This window comes from Triturus cristatus, chromosome 1_2 (assembly GCF_964204655.1).
Source record: "Triturus cristatus chromosome 1_2, aTriCri1.1, whole genome shotgun sequence".
In the NCBI taxonomy this organism is placed as follows: Eukaryota; Metazoa; Chordata; class Amphibia; order Caudata; family Salamandridae; genus Triturus; species Triturus cristatus.
The window spans coordinates 642,626,075-642,640,706 of record NC_140580.1 but is presented as its reverse complement, the minus strand read 5'-3'; the positions used below and the strand labels follow the sequence as shown (position 1 = coordinate 642,640,706).

At 42.2% G+C, this 14,632-nt stretch overlaps 1 protein-coding gene across 1 annotated transcript in view; it reads right to left on the bottom strand.

Moving 5' to 3' along the window:
- Positions 1–14,319, bottom strand: part of LOC146867772 (uncharacterized) — a 54,984-nt gene extending 40,665 nt beyond the window's left edge. Inside the window, exons 1-2 of the mRNA XM_085615075.1 lie at positions 14,026–14,319; positions 2,614–2,670 (exon numbers count right to left, since the gene is read on the bottom strand). Coding sequence (XP_085471201.1) covers positions 2,614–2,670; positions 14,026–14,304 — 336 coding nt within the window. The 5' untranslated portion in view covers positions 14,305–14,319. The remainder of the gene's footprint in view (positions 1–2,613; positions 2,671–14,025) is intronic.
- Positions 14,320–14,632: the final 313 nt, after the last annotated feature.

Here is a 14,632-nt window from a genome sequence, read left to right as displayed (position 1 = left end):
AGACTGGGGTACCAGGCTGATGGTGATGTCCAGGACAGGTGTGAGGGACTTGGATGTGGCTGGCTGTCAGACTACTCAGACTCTGGCCGGTGTTGGTTGGGGGGTACCAGGGGCCAACAAATGCAGCACAGCCAGCAGCTTTGTGTGGGGTGGGATGTTGGTTGCCCGCTGTGTTGGTGCCGTCGGCCTGTTGGGCGATGTTGGTCAGGATGCGTACGATGGTTGTCCTTTTGAGCCTGTAGTGGGCAAAGACATTGTCAGGTGTTGGGTCTGTGAGGCTGGTGCGTTTCCTGGGGGTCCGCTGTCTTTGTCTGCGCTGCCTCTGTGGTGGTCTGGGGGGGGGTTCAGGGTGGGTGTTGGGGTCCTGGGGTGGTGGCGGTGGGTGTTGTGGTCCTCTTGGGTGTCCGGGCCTCATGACCAGTGGCTCCATGGCATCTGTTGCCCTTCCGATGTGGCTGTGGGCTGGGCTCCCTTTGGTGGTGCAGGCTGTCGTCCGACTTTGCACCAGGTCTGAGCAGGTGTTAGTTTCCGGGTGCTAATGCGCCTTATTGCCTGTTTTGTGTTCTTATCGTCGATCTGGCTGGTCGTTGAGAATGTTGAGGTGTGGTGTTGTCACGGTTTTTCGCACGGGAATGCCTACTCTGCATCTCATTAGAGATAGTTGCGGGGGTCATCTGTGGCAATGTTTTTTGCGGCTGCTATCGCGGGTATACTGGTGCTGTGGGCTGTTAACACCAGCTTGGGATTGGGGCGATACGTTTATTACAACTTTGGCTGTGATAAAGTGCCGTTAACTCGGCGATAGATCCTTGTGAATATGCCCCTTAGTTTCTGATGATAGAGTTCAGCTGGCTCTGCCTTTAGAAACCCACTGCCAGCAGTTTGTCCCCTTCAGGGCCGGCAGCTTATGTGCATTAGAAGACACGCTAATTAAGGCAGGCCTTCTAAAACTGATTCTTAAGCCTGACGTTATCCAAGACCTTTTGATTTTATTTAAATTATATGTATAATATGCTTCATTTTATGCGCTTTCAGCCAGCCCTCTTCAACCACTGGGCTTTTATTGGGCCATTTTGATTTTTCTTCAGTCCAATACAGCATAAATTGGAATAGCCCACTTCAGATAATGGCTAACTTCCTCACTGTGAGTGATGGCATTCTGCCCTTTCAAAAGGAGCACAACCACACACAAAGTAGTTTCCTTCAGAGCAAGGGGCTTCTATGACACTGTGTGCTTTTTGAGACTTAAAAAATATATTTGCTTTTAGTTAATGTTTTGGGCTTGGCAAGGGCTTGGCAGCTTCACCATATTAAAGCAAGCACTGCCAAATCCAAAAGGCTTGCAGCTGATGCCAGACCTCTTGGCTTTGCTAATGCTTGCTCATCTTTTTGCATGCCATGCAAAAAATGCTCACCAAGTTGTCATGAAAGGGCATGGCCAGCACTACATTTACACTGAAAGTTTTCCGCCCATGTTGGGGAGAACTATGGGCAACCCTTGTCCTAGGAAGGAGGATGATTGGGGCAAGCTTGGCAGGAAGCCTTCTTGTGCCTATTTCTCGGGATTTGCTAATGTAACAACTGATCTTTGAGAAGACCTGAACTCTGAGCAGCTCTAGAGCTGAAGGTTGGGCTCTCCTCAGCTGGTTTGAGATTCATCTCCATGGGAGGGAAAATGTATCCAGGCCTCAAAATCTGTGATTCTCACTTGCATAAATGAGACTAGAATTTCCTAGGAGCATATAGCCTTTTTCTTGACAACACCAACAGGCACATGCATCAAAGCAAAAAACGGTTGCAAACGGGCAGATTCTCAGAATCTGCCCCTTTGCAACCGGTATTTTTGCATTTGGGATGCATCATCCCAAATGCAAAAATTGCAATTTAAGTAATCTCTAAATTGCGATTACTTAAATTGCGATTGCATTTAAGGAATCTCAAATTGAGATTCCTTAAATGCAATGCATTAAAGTAAAAATATTAGCGATTTTGCTAATAGGGGGAGCAAATTACCATGAAGTTGAACTAAAGTGCATTTTTCAAAGTTCCATTTTACACACACACATGCCCTTGGGGCATGTGTGTGTGCAAGATGTACTCATATGCAGATTTCAGGGGTGCAACAGGGTGTCCTTTTGACACCCTGGCACCCTTGAAATTGCATGAGCAATTTGCGATTCTCTAATTGAGAATCGCAAATTGAGAAAGTCTTCCCATTCATTCCTATGGGCCTCTAGGCCCATAGGAATAAATGGGGAGGTATTCCTTAATTGCGACTCGCAATTAAGGAATGTTTAGAAATCGCTATTTTGTGAGCGATTTCTACATGCATAGCCTTTTGCTATTCCTTATTAGCAAATCCTTATTTTTCGCTAATAAGGAATCGCAAATGGCATTGTTGATGCATGTGCCAGCAAATTCTCTAAAGTCATTGGTTGAATCAGCCACTTTGAAAATTGTTCTTACACATAAACACAGTAGGTTGAGCTACTGGTTGGGATACCCATTGTAGTATAAAAAGGATAGAGTGAGGAAAAAACATTACATGCAGATTGCTGTACGGTGTCATTATTACATGTTGTACTTGGGTTACTATTTCTTCACACTCCATACCTGGTTTGTCACACTTGTGGCCGTGATCATGGCAGTGGTCGGGCCCCTGTTTGCATGCTGAAAAACAAGATCAAAACTTTGAAATGCATCACTTGTTACATTACCCATTTCTTAGTCACATTGCAATATCAGCTTTACAATCTTGAATAATAATGCATTGTTTGCCTTAAACACGAATGTAATTGTGAGATGAGATATCTCACCCTAAGCTGTCCCACTATAAATAGAGGGGCAGATTTACAAGCCCCTTGCGTCATTTCTGCACCGCAGTTGCATCACTTTTTGTGACGCAGCAGCAGCGTAAACAAGTGGCCCATTTACAACGTGACGCATCTTGGGAAATGCGTCACGTTGTAAAGCCCTGCGTCACATTATACCTGCGTCAGGTATAATGTATGCAGGGTGGGCGTTCCAACGCAAAAAAGCCTCATAGAAGTGACGCAGTGAAATCTACAAGATTTCACTGCGCCACTTCTAGGACGCCACTGCATCAAATTCTTACGCCTGCTTGAAGCAGGCGTAAGGAGTGACGCAGCACAATGAGGATAGGCATACCCCTGCATTGCTGGAGTTGCGTCGTGCTTGCGACACGACTCCAGCAACGCGCGACTTTTGCTTCAACAGATGCGTCAGAATTTCTGACGCATCTGTCAATCTTTTCACCATGGTGCGCCGTATTGTAGATACGGCGCATCCATAGTGGTGCAAGGGTTTCTCAAAGTGGCGCAGGGAAAGTGACTCATCTTCACAGATGCGTCACTTTCTTGTAAATCTGTCCCAAAATCTGTAGTGCCGGCAATACGGAGACTGTAAAGAATGGTGTCTTCTTTGTAAACACAGGCAGGAGACCACAACACAGAAAATTATCGAAACAACTTATCTGATTCGATAGAAGAGGTTTTACAGAAATTAAAGAAAAATGCATCCTTTAAACAGGGAAGAAGATATTTCGGGTTTCATCGTGTCCTTTTGCCATGGTAACTTTCTTGGAATATCAAAATGAGCTTGTGCAAACAAAATCAAATCGAGGGACCTCATAATGAGGATAAAAATAAGACTAGCTGTAGATTAGAGATCTTCCACATATATGAAGCACTCGGACAGACCATTTTTATCTTAGATAAATATGATGTTACAGATAAATACACGCATATATTTTTGGTATTAGTGACCTGGATAACATTTGTAATAGGGTAAGAATAAGGGTAAGCATAGGCAAAGAATTAGGGTTAGAAATTGCTTTATCGTTAGAAATACAGGTAGTTCAAGATGAGAAATACTGGCGAAATGTGACAGGAAGTGTACCAGAGGAAGAAATTTGTTCTGCTAGGGTGGATTTCACCTTGCACTGTCTGCCAGTGCTGCCACATCTTAGTACAATCGCACTCCTAAAAATATGACAACTTGAACTAGTTCAATTCACCCAAAACTGTAAGAATGGCATTGACGTGCAGGCTTTCTTGATTTTTTAGGATCAGTCAGTCGAAGACTTTACTTAGTCAATCGCTCATAAAAGCACCAAAAAAAACACAATAACAACAGTGTCAAAAAAGCATCTTATCATAGTAAAACTATAATACAGCAAACACGAAATTTCTGTACTCCCCCATTACAAGACGCAGAGAATACAAATTCATGGTCAATAAATAAATAAAATTCATTAAAAACATCATAAAAGGAGCTATTGCTAAGTATTCTTCAATATTAAAATACTAACATCACTCAAATTACACAGCATATTTTCTGTTCACTTTCAGAGCTTGCGTGCTAAAATTCAGAATTGAATAACACATGGCCGGAGATTCAAGACGCTGAAAGAAAAATAAGCCAACCTGATGATTATTGAAAGATCTCCCACTTAATATGGGGCGGAGAAACTGTGACCTAAAAACAGAATATAGAGAGCAAAACAGCATAAAATGCATGGTACACTAATGGGATGATAACCTTGGAAACCAGGTACCAGGCCATGAAAGTCCACTAGAAAGTGGATCTTATTCTTTCGGAGCCAAGTGAGATCAAACCTGAACGCTGAATCCTTTACCCATGCCACGTAGGGCTCCAACCATTCTGTTGGTAACAATGGAACAGCAAAAGGGTCAACAACAGAATCTGGATTCAGTTTCCACTGCGATATAAAAAGCATGCTCAATTTAATTCTTGAGGAGATCAGAGAAATGAAAGTTACCCAGGCAACTGAAATTGCAGCATTGCATGCACGATTATCCAAAATTTAAGAGGTGGTGGGGGCTATGCCGATTCGACAATAGGAAGCCGAGTCTCGAATTTCCCAGCTAGAAGATCAGATGACCTCAATTCATCAACAGGTCTCAGAGGATAAAAAAATTAAAGAACACTTTGGAATTGAAACTGGAAGAATTGGAAAATCATGCTCGTCGGACTAATCTTCGCCTGGTTGGTGTTCCGGAGGGATGTGAGGGATCCCAACCAGTTCAATGGGTGCAGGCCTTCATAAAAAATACAGTTCTTCCTGAGTTCACTGGGGACCTTACGATCACCCGTGCTCATAGAGTTCCAGCTCAGCCCTTCCCTAACTCCAAACTTCCTAGAACTATGTTAGTGAATTTTTCAGATTATCGTATAAAAGAGCAAATATTGACCAGGGCTATTCAAAAAAAGCTATTTTCTTCATCTGAGGTCCCCCTTTGCCATATGTTTTCAGATATGAGTGCTTCAGCGGCATGACGCCGAAAGGAGTTTGTTAAACTCCTTTATCTATTCAAGGCACAGGGGGCACAAGCAGCTATCGCCCAGCAGTCAAAACTGAGAGTCCTGGTCCATGGGAAGTTTCACTTGTTCTCAAATCTAGATGAAGCTCAGGAGATGCTGCAGCGAATCATGAAGGACACGTAATAGGAATCAACAGCTTTTCATATTGTTATGAGCTGTCCTTACCGGTTTTCAATGGTTTTTCTGGATGTTCTTTTTTTTCTTTTTTTTTTTTTTTTTAGGGAGGGGTGGGCAGCAAATCACTTTAGGGTGCAATACCTCGGCACCCGTTAAGCAGGGTGGGGCCAGCAGTGGGTAGGGCGGGCAATGCCCCTACTGCTAAGGGCCACGGGGTTCTTGGGGAGGGTTGGGTTTGGGTTGTGACACAGGGAAAAGGTGGTGGTGTAAATAAAATGAATGAGCAGAATAGTTTATATATAGAAAGTAAGCTAAAAGAGAAAGGGAGAAGCAATAACCAGAATTTTGTTAAACAATATAATTTGAAAATGGGTATGTTTACTGGTGTAATTTTGAATAATAAGCTGAAAAATGGGTACTAATGCTCGTATTATTCCCATTAATGTAAATGGTATTTCGAATAAGAAAAAGTATGGTGGTTTGATAAGATGGTTGGCAGCCTTCTCTCCCCAAATTTTATTTTTGCAAGAGACCCTTCTCAAAACGAATCAACCCAAACTGTTTATTCCAAGATATTTTTCTAGGGCCTATTTTGCTTCAGCTCAGGCAGCAATTCGAGGGGTGGCTATCTATCTTGGACATGGTTTAAATTGTGAAATTGTTCAAGTTGATAGAGATCCTTATGGTAGATGGATCTGGATGCAGGTAAAGATGGAGGGTAATTTGGTGAATTTGGTCAATTATTATGCACCCGTTGTGGATGACTCTGTGGCGCTCAAAAGTATTAATGATAGAGCAAGAACGGCGCTAGGCCCTATCATTTTAGGAGGAGATTTCAATTTTATTCAGGATCTGCAATTAGATACATCTAACAAGACTAAAAGGCAGATGAAACCTCGGACTAAGAAGTTGATAGATATTATTAAACAGGATCATCAATTGGTGGATCCTTGGAGAAGGGCTCATGGTGCAGCAAAACAGTTTACTTATTACTCCAGCCAATTTAGGTCAGCTTCCCGTATTGATTTTTTTCTAGTATCACGCTTTCTGGGCTGCTCAAATACGGAGATCATGGCTAATTCTTTCTCAGACTATTCTTTAATAAAAAATAGAAATTGATTTTGGATTGGGGGCTAGAGAGAAATCCAGGTGGCAGATGGATCGACTTCTCTTAACCAACCAACAGTGGGTAGGGGATATGAAGGAATGGATTGGGGATTTTTTTTTAATTAACAGAGGAACAGCGAGTCCTTTTTCAGTTTGGGGGGCATTTAAAGCAGCAATTAGAGGACAAATGATAGCTTTTATGGCTGCGCAAGTTAGAGAGCGTAAAGTTCGAATTGAAGAACTCCAGAAAGCAGTGGAGATGGCTTTGACAAATAAAAGGAGAGGCTGCTCTATCAGGGGTCAGGTAAACGGAGAGGAACTTAACAGGGCCAAACGGTAATTGAGGGGATTTTTCATCATGGAAGAGATATCCAGTACTAAAGCATATCAGCAAAAAACTTATGAAGAAAGCCAGATGGTAGGGAAATTACTGGCATGGTCAACTAGGGTTAAACAGAAGCCGCAATAATTAATGAAGTGCTAATTCCTGGAACCCGGAATCTAGTTTCGGGACAAGATAATATTTCTAAAATCTTTATAGATCATTATAAAGACCCAACTGACTACCAGGTAGCTAATCATGCTGTACAGTTTTATTTTGAAGATCTAGCTCTCCCTCAACTTTCAACAGGTCAAAAAGAGGCCTTAGTGGCCGACTTTTCGGTAGAAGAAATTTCCAGGGCTTTAACTTCGATGCCTGGAGGTAAGGCTTGCGGGAATGATGGTTTGCCGACCGAATTTTGTAAAGTTTTCTCGGCAGAATTACTTCCTTTTATGCTTGAGCTTTTTCACTTTGTTAGTGCAGGAGGGGAAATTCCAACAGCCTTTAAGGAATCATCAATAGTCAGCTTCGTTAAAAAGGGTAAAAATCCTAGGGAAGTTTGCTCTTACAGGCCAATTAGTCTCCTAAATGTAGATTATAAAATTTGGATGAAAATTTGGGCAAATCGATTTACATCTATGGCTGAGTATGCAATTCACAAGGATCAATCAGGCTTTATAGCAGGCAGATCAATGTCTTCAAATACAAGTTTTCTTATTCAAGCAATTGACTATTTTAATACTCATCGAACTCCTGCAATAATAATGATGGTTGACGCCGAAAAGGCATTTGACCTTGTGAAATGGGGAGCACTATATTCGCCTGTTTTGTTTACTTTCTTTATAGAGCCTTTAGCAGTAAAGATTAGGGAGAACTTAGATATAAAAACTCCTATAGGGGGGATGTCCAAAATTGAATTATTTGCTGATGATGTGATACTCTACCTTAAACCGGAAAAGCATAATGTTGATCAAATCTTGAAGGAGTTCGCTCAGTTTGAAGCAATTGGAGGATACAAAATATAACCACCAAAAAACTGAAGTATTGGCACTTAACGTTTGTTGTAATTTTCTTCCGCATATTTTGAAACAACAAGCATGCTCCCCTGAACCGATCCGTTATTTAGGAATCTATGTATCAAACCGATATGCGGATCTTTATAAGCTAAACTATGAAGCTACATTGAGTAAGATCAAAGATTTATTGGGTAAATGGGGCTTCCTCCCTCTTTCCTTGATAGGACGGGTTGCCCTGATCAAGATGTCAGTACTACCCTCCAATGTCCTGATTAAAGTTAGCGCAGCATATTTTGGATAACAGCAGCGAGATCGGCCTATCATTGTGGGGGGCTTGGGGATCACTTTGTCAGCTTTTAGGTCTCGCCTGATCCAGCGCATGCGCTTGTCTGGCCAAGACATTTAGTGTAGGGGTTTTGAAAGGGCTGCCACACGGCCTAGTGCTTGCTCTCACACGAGCGTGCACGCGCGCAGCCGGCAGCTTTCACTTTTTACGCCCGCGTCGCGCGGCCAATGCTTGTTTTCCAAGCTTTGGCTGCGCGCGCACACAACTCCTGCTTCTCCCCCTCCCCACCACATATGGTGTCTCGCGCATGCGGCCAATGCTTGTTTCCTTAGTGACAAAGTCCATCAACAATTGGTTGTTTTTCACAAGGAAGCCCCGACAGATCAAAGGGTTTCCCTTAAAGGTGGTTGCAAAATTAGTCTATGAGGCGAAACGCTGCTATAATTATATTGCAGGTGTCTGCTAGCAGCCTCTTTAATAGAACTTACTGACCGCCCAACGAGCCGTGACTTTCACATGAGGGCATATCGTCCAGCTGGCGTTACACTGGCCGGTACCAGTACGCAGCTGTGCGATAGCCAGCAGACGTCCACAGCGCCTGCGAAAAAGCTCAGCTGCTGGCCGACCTCCTAAGTGGCAGCCATAGTGTCTTCTAGTCAAAGTCTCCTCCATCTCCTCAACGTCAAAAGTATCTTGTAATAATGTAAACCGGAAGTGAGGTGGGAGCAAACAAGATTTATTCTCTCCACTACGGAGGTTGTTACTCGTGTGAGGCACCGACGCTCAGCTTTGAATCCTACAGCCCCAAACATTTGGAGTCGATAGAAGGTGGATGCAACCATTTTAAGCACGAATATGGGGGGACAACAAGGAAATAATAATAATTTACAATACATTACAACAATAAAGTTATGCATGAATATCGCAGGCGTGTTTTTTTTCTGTGTTCTTTTCTCTTTTCCCACCAGTCACCCATGGTTTTGAAGGCTAAACCATTCTGCTTTTGGCTTCAACTGTGTCACCTAATGAGTCATCATTGAAAGGTCTGCATGTTGAAAAAGATGAAGATGCTCTCACATTGAAGTGATCCAGATGTGCTTACAATATGTCCCAAACATAAACAGGAAGTCGACGGTTTAGCTCTCCTTTACATTCCATGGATGCTTTAAAGTGACAGTAACCCCTGCAATGCCACAGCAGCCTTCAGAAGACCCTATATTTTATGAGAGCCTGCTTTTACTGTTAAGAGTCAAAGCAGAGCCAATGGGGCTGCCTGAACTTCAAAGCGCCAGCTGTGTCTTCAGGGCACACTTTTAGTTGAACCAATGGGCCTAATTACCAGACAGCATTAACTCGAAAACAAATGTTATTGCTAGGATCACAGCAGCACACGTGCCAGTCAATTAACACACAGAATGCGCTTGTGTTTGTATTTAGAGCCAGAACTAAATCGACAAAGAACAGACTGCTATTTGCCAAATCGTTGCACGTGTGGACATTATACCAGCACACAAATAACAACAAGCATTGGCATAGCCAATAGGTCTCGCTTTTGGGACCTTCATGTGATGAGCTGGATAAATATGTTCTGGTTTTAAGAATTTAGTGCTGGTGCCAAGCAACGTAAACAGTCACAATTTAAACACTACCACGTGCTGATCGAAAAACCTCTGTGATCCACCACAGACCGTGAATGGGTGAAATTTCATTTATGTGGGAAAAATTGCTATGATTAGAGTTCAGGTTGCTGCTAGACATAGCACTTAATATTCATTATAAAAAAATTCTAAAGCAAGCGTTCCTCATAAATGGTTTGTCCATGTAGGTTTCCTCATTAGTGAATTCTTCGTTACTGCAGTTCTCGTTTTCACACAGATCCCGCAAATTTCTTTTAATGGGACATAATATCGAGAGTCTTATTTTAATGTCACCCTTTCTCTACTCTAATTTTTATCAGAAAAGATCTCTTTCTTCATTGCCTCTCTAAAACATTTTTTGTTCAATCTGGGTCAGTCCAGGCCAAAGGAATTTCGCTTCAATATTGAGAGTTTTGTATTATAATAGTAATAAGAAAATTATTATTTTCTTCTCCATCTTTTTCTTCTTCTTCTTATTCGGTCAAGACTAATCCTGAAGGGTGCCACTAATGACATAAAAAAGGTAGCCTGAGCACAGACAGAGTTGTAACATGGATTTCAGGAGCGAGGCAAGGGGTCAGATCAATTATGAGCACTGCTAAGGACAAGGTATCCAAAGGTTGGGAGGGGCGAGGGGACATTATGCCCCAGACCCTACACCTTCCAGGGCCCCATGCTCCTTAAGCAAAATGGATAGATTTTTTTAATGAATACATCCTATTTTCTTTATTAATATAGAGGCGGCTTTCTATGTAGTCAGATGCCATGTTTCTCTACTTTTGGGTACAGTTCCCTTTTAAAACCGAGAAAGAAGTACTTATGGCTCATGGCAAATTTGGAATACGTTTCCAGAAGACGCCGCATTAGGTTTTTGTCCCGGGCCTCACAAACACTACTGCTGAGCTTAGCTAACTGGAAGGAAGCACTTGGGTCCACTGAGTGTGTGCAGACTGAAGAAAGTGAAAATTACAAGATCTGAGTTAGAGGGCCATCCTTGGCACCTCTCATTTCCATGAGGGTGGTATGAAAAGGGTAGTTAAATTACATCTTAGAAGTGCTTAGGCGAGCAGGCTACACACAAGCAGGGAGGGTTCTTTCTTGGTATCTTAAATTCCAATTATAAATCGGTAGGTTTTGTTTTTTAAAACTAAGGCTCCCTGTTTTCTGTTTTTACTGATTTTCACAGATAAATACACACAGAAGGACATTTATTTTCTTGTCGTGTTTATTTTGAAATGTGGATAAAAACAGAAATTGAGTTGCTTTTTGAGTGATTCTAAATACTATTAGCCATGACTGCCAGGTCAATTGCTAGAAGATTGATTAATCGGGGTCTTAAAAAATAAATAATTTGAGTAAAGAGGCTTAAACAGCAGTAGATATGCACACGGTTGATACTGAAATGTGCACATGTTCATATAAGTGCACTGACTAACATTCTGCTGGTGTTCATAGCACTGAAACCTGGCAGGCACTCAAGCATAAGTACATATTTATCAGTTAAATAAATGTGGAAATATACTAATTTCAGCTTCATGTTTTCACAAAACCTAAAATAAATATGGATAAATACAGACGGAAATGTTCCCCCTAAAAATACCATAAAACTGGGAGCCCTATTTATAACCTACTTCATTATTTTCCTACTCACTACACAGGGAAATAGTATTCTCAGATTTGAGAATTATGTATGTGACATGGTGGGTCCTACTGTCCAAAATGCAGTCTCCAACATCTGACACTTTGGGTTTGAATCCTGACTTCATACGATTGACCACTTTATCTCCCTGGGATGCAGTTCCCTTTGCAGTAGGATTTGATTTACAGTTGTGTGGACACAGTGCTTGAAATGGAAAAATAGAAGCACACCAGAGTACCTGCTTGTTTCTGAGAAGTGCTGGTACTCTCCAATTAAAATTATTACATTTCTCTTGAGAAGTGCCAGTATTCTCCCTTTCAAAATAAAAAAGTGCCGGCACTCAGTACTGGACAGTACCGGCCCATTTCAAGCACTTTTTGGACACTAAAACTTGATTGTACTACTGCACTGTAGGTGATGCTTTGAGTGACTGTAACTTATATTTCAAGACCAGAGTTAAATTCTTGACTTTATTTTAAAGTACCATTTTCCTGAAACTAAACTGCTGGATGAATGGACTTATGATAAGAAGAAGTCTTTTTATTCTGAAGACAAACCTCTATTGAGCACAGGTTTACTCTTTGCTATCACATGATAAGCTCTCGAGGCTGTACCCGTTACTTGTGAACAGTCCATTTATTATGTGGTATTCAGGAGGGTTTCTGTGTACTTTTCTCATGTCCGATACAGTGTACATGAAATGCTAGTAATGCATCTGGGCTTAGATGAGGAAATGCGGGCTTGGTTCTTATACCACTTTATTGGTATATGGTTTGGTATGCCCCTAGGGCCCAAACGTGTATTTGTGCTATTACTGATGATTGCTAACTTGTAAATTAAGTACTTCGAACTCCAGTCTCATAAAGAGACTAGAGGGGTGTGTTTTATCTTAAATAAATATATTTTAAATATATACCTAGTGTGGTTGTCCTTTCATTTGGTCATTCAAGAGATTATAGACTGGTAAAACAAGCTGCTTTACATTCCTTCAAGACTTAGCCTGAAGGCTGCTCTCCATAGCTGCCACTAAGATAGCTTTCAAAAGGTTGTCTTTGACCTATTCACCATAATGGGTTGTTTGGATTGATACAAGGTGCCCACTATAATTAGTGGACAGCATATATCAGGCCACCTTCTCACAGTGGCAAACTGTTGTTGTTGGAAAAGGCGACCTGGCTCAATTTTACCTTCCTAACGGCACCAAATGATGTGATCCTGGGCAGATCACTTCATAACCTTAACACTCTGCTTTTATCTGCTAAACATCAACGTCACCCAGAGAAAAGTCAGCTCACAAAAATGCTTTATAAAAAAAATGCATCCATTCACACAATGTGATGATAAGAACACAGTAACAGACCATATGGAAGTGTACCTATAAGTGTACCTTATGAGAATAACCCCCACTGCAATGTGTGCAGGGGTTTTGTAAATCTCTGCCATGTCATGCTGCTGTAAAAAGCCTCAAAGCTGAGATCGTTGCTGCTAAAACGGTTTCTGGTACTAACGCATAAAATCATTCACCGCAGCCCTGCAGCCCAGCAAGAACGCCACGGGGAAGCTAATGGCGACCAAATGCGAAAAATGGCGCAGTGATAAAGAAAAACAGCGACCACAACCCATGAGGGGCTGGATTCTCGCTTACATCAACACTTTACGATTGTACCAAGAAAGATCTCGCTTACATCAACACTATACTGTTGTACCAAGAAAGAGACTGGAAGGGTTCAAGATGCACACGTGGGAAACATGTGCACACGCTGCTGTATTCCATATCTGAGCAATTCTCGGCGCAAATACAATATTCATATTTAACAATCAATTTTCAAACCCACGAGGTATAACCTCTTTGCTGACACCTGTACTTGTATACAGATTAAGCCTGTGCACATTTGTTACAAAAAAAAAAATCGACTACAAGCTGCATTACTCCCACCATCCCCTAACACGACCCGGTCCCGCACCGCCTCAAAACTCAAAGCTTTTTGCCTCACATTCACAAGTCCCCAGTACAGCACGTCGATGCCACTCACGTGGTGTACAACGCTATATATGACAACATTAATACATTAATTCTGCAAATTCTACTCCATCGTCTATGATATCACCAGCAGGGCTACCTGTTAGCTATTCTCCTTCTGAATATAGAGTTACACAGCAGGGATGGCCACTGTTGACAGCAAACGTCTAAGCGCAAAAGTGCACTCACATTTTCGTATTATGCTTTTTCATCTAAATAAGTGCGTATATTAAATGTGTGACCATTTACAGCGTTGTCAGGCACAGGATCGTGGCAGGGAGGGTTACAGAAAATCAAGTAGCAAGAGAAAGTTAAGAATCTTCACAATCGTACCCAGAGTACATATTACTGACCTATGACTATGAGTGGGGTAAACCATCGTAAAAGCCCTCGGATGTTTTTTCATGACACAAATATATTTGTTTAAACTGCGCCAACAGGACCGTAGATGGCGCACTCAGCGCTATACAAAGGAACGCAAAGCAAGAGAACATAGCAACATAGAGGCGCCACTTACGGTCATGACAGGGCGGGTGCTCCTTGTCGCAGGGGTCCTGGGTGTGGGGGCCGTGGTGATGGTGGTGTCCTTGGTGCGACATTGCTGCCTCGGTGGAGCGCGGCTGATCGAATTCCTCAGCAATAAAAAGCCAGCCTGAATGATTTGCTTGTCCCGTTTGTGGCGTCCGACCTCCGGTGATGCTTTATAATAATCGAGCTGGGGGCCGGCGCTAGAGCTCCCTGGGCCTCTGGAGGCAGTGCTCACCCAATCAGATTGCGGTACGGGAAGAACATTCATTGCGTACTCCGTCCTTTGTCTATCGACGTGCTCCCTGTAATTTATTTTTGCATTCTTTTTTACTGTTTTGCATCTACGTGGACCTTGCCTGGCTGGAGGCTCTCAACACTATCCAGCATCTAACTAAACAGGGGCTTCAGCTTTAATCATTCTTGATGACTAGGTAGCAAGCCAATTTTTTACGAGGTGTGACAGTTTTGAAGTGGCATGCTGTACAAATGTGGGGTTTGTGACGCAGTTAGGATCACTAACACATTCAAAAGGCAAGAATTCACATGCAGTCGGAAATAAACATTGCAAATCATTCTCTGATTTCAGGAGAAATTAT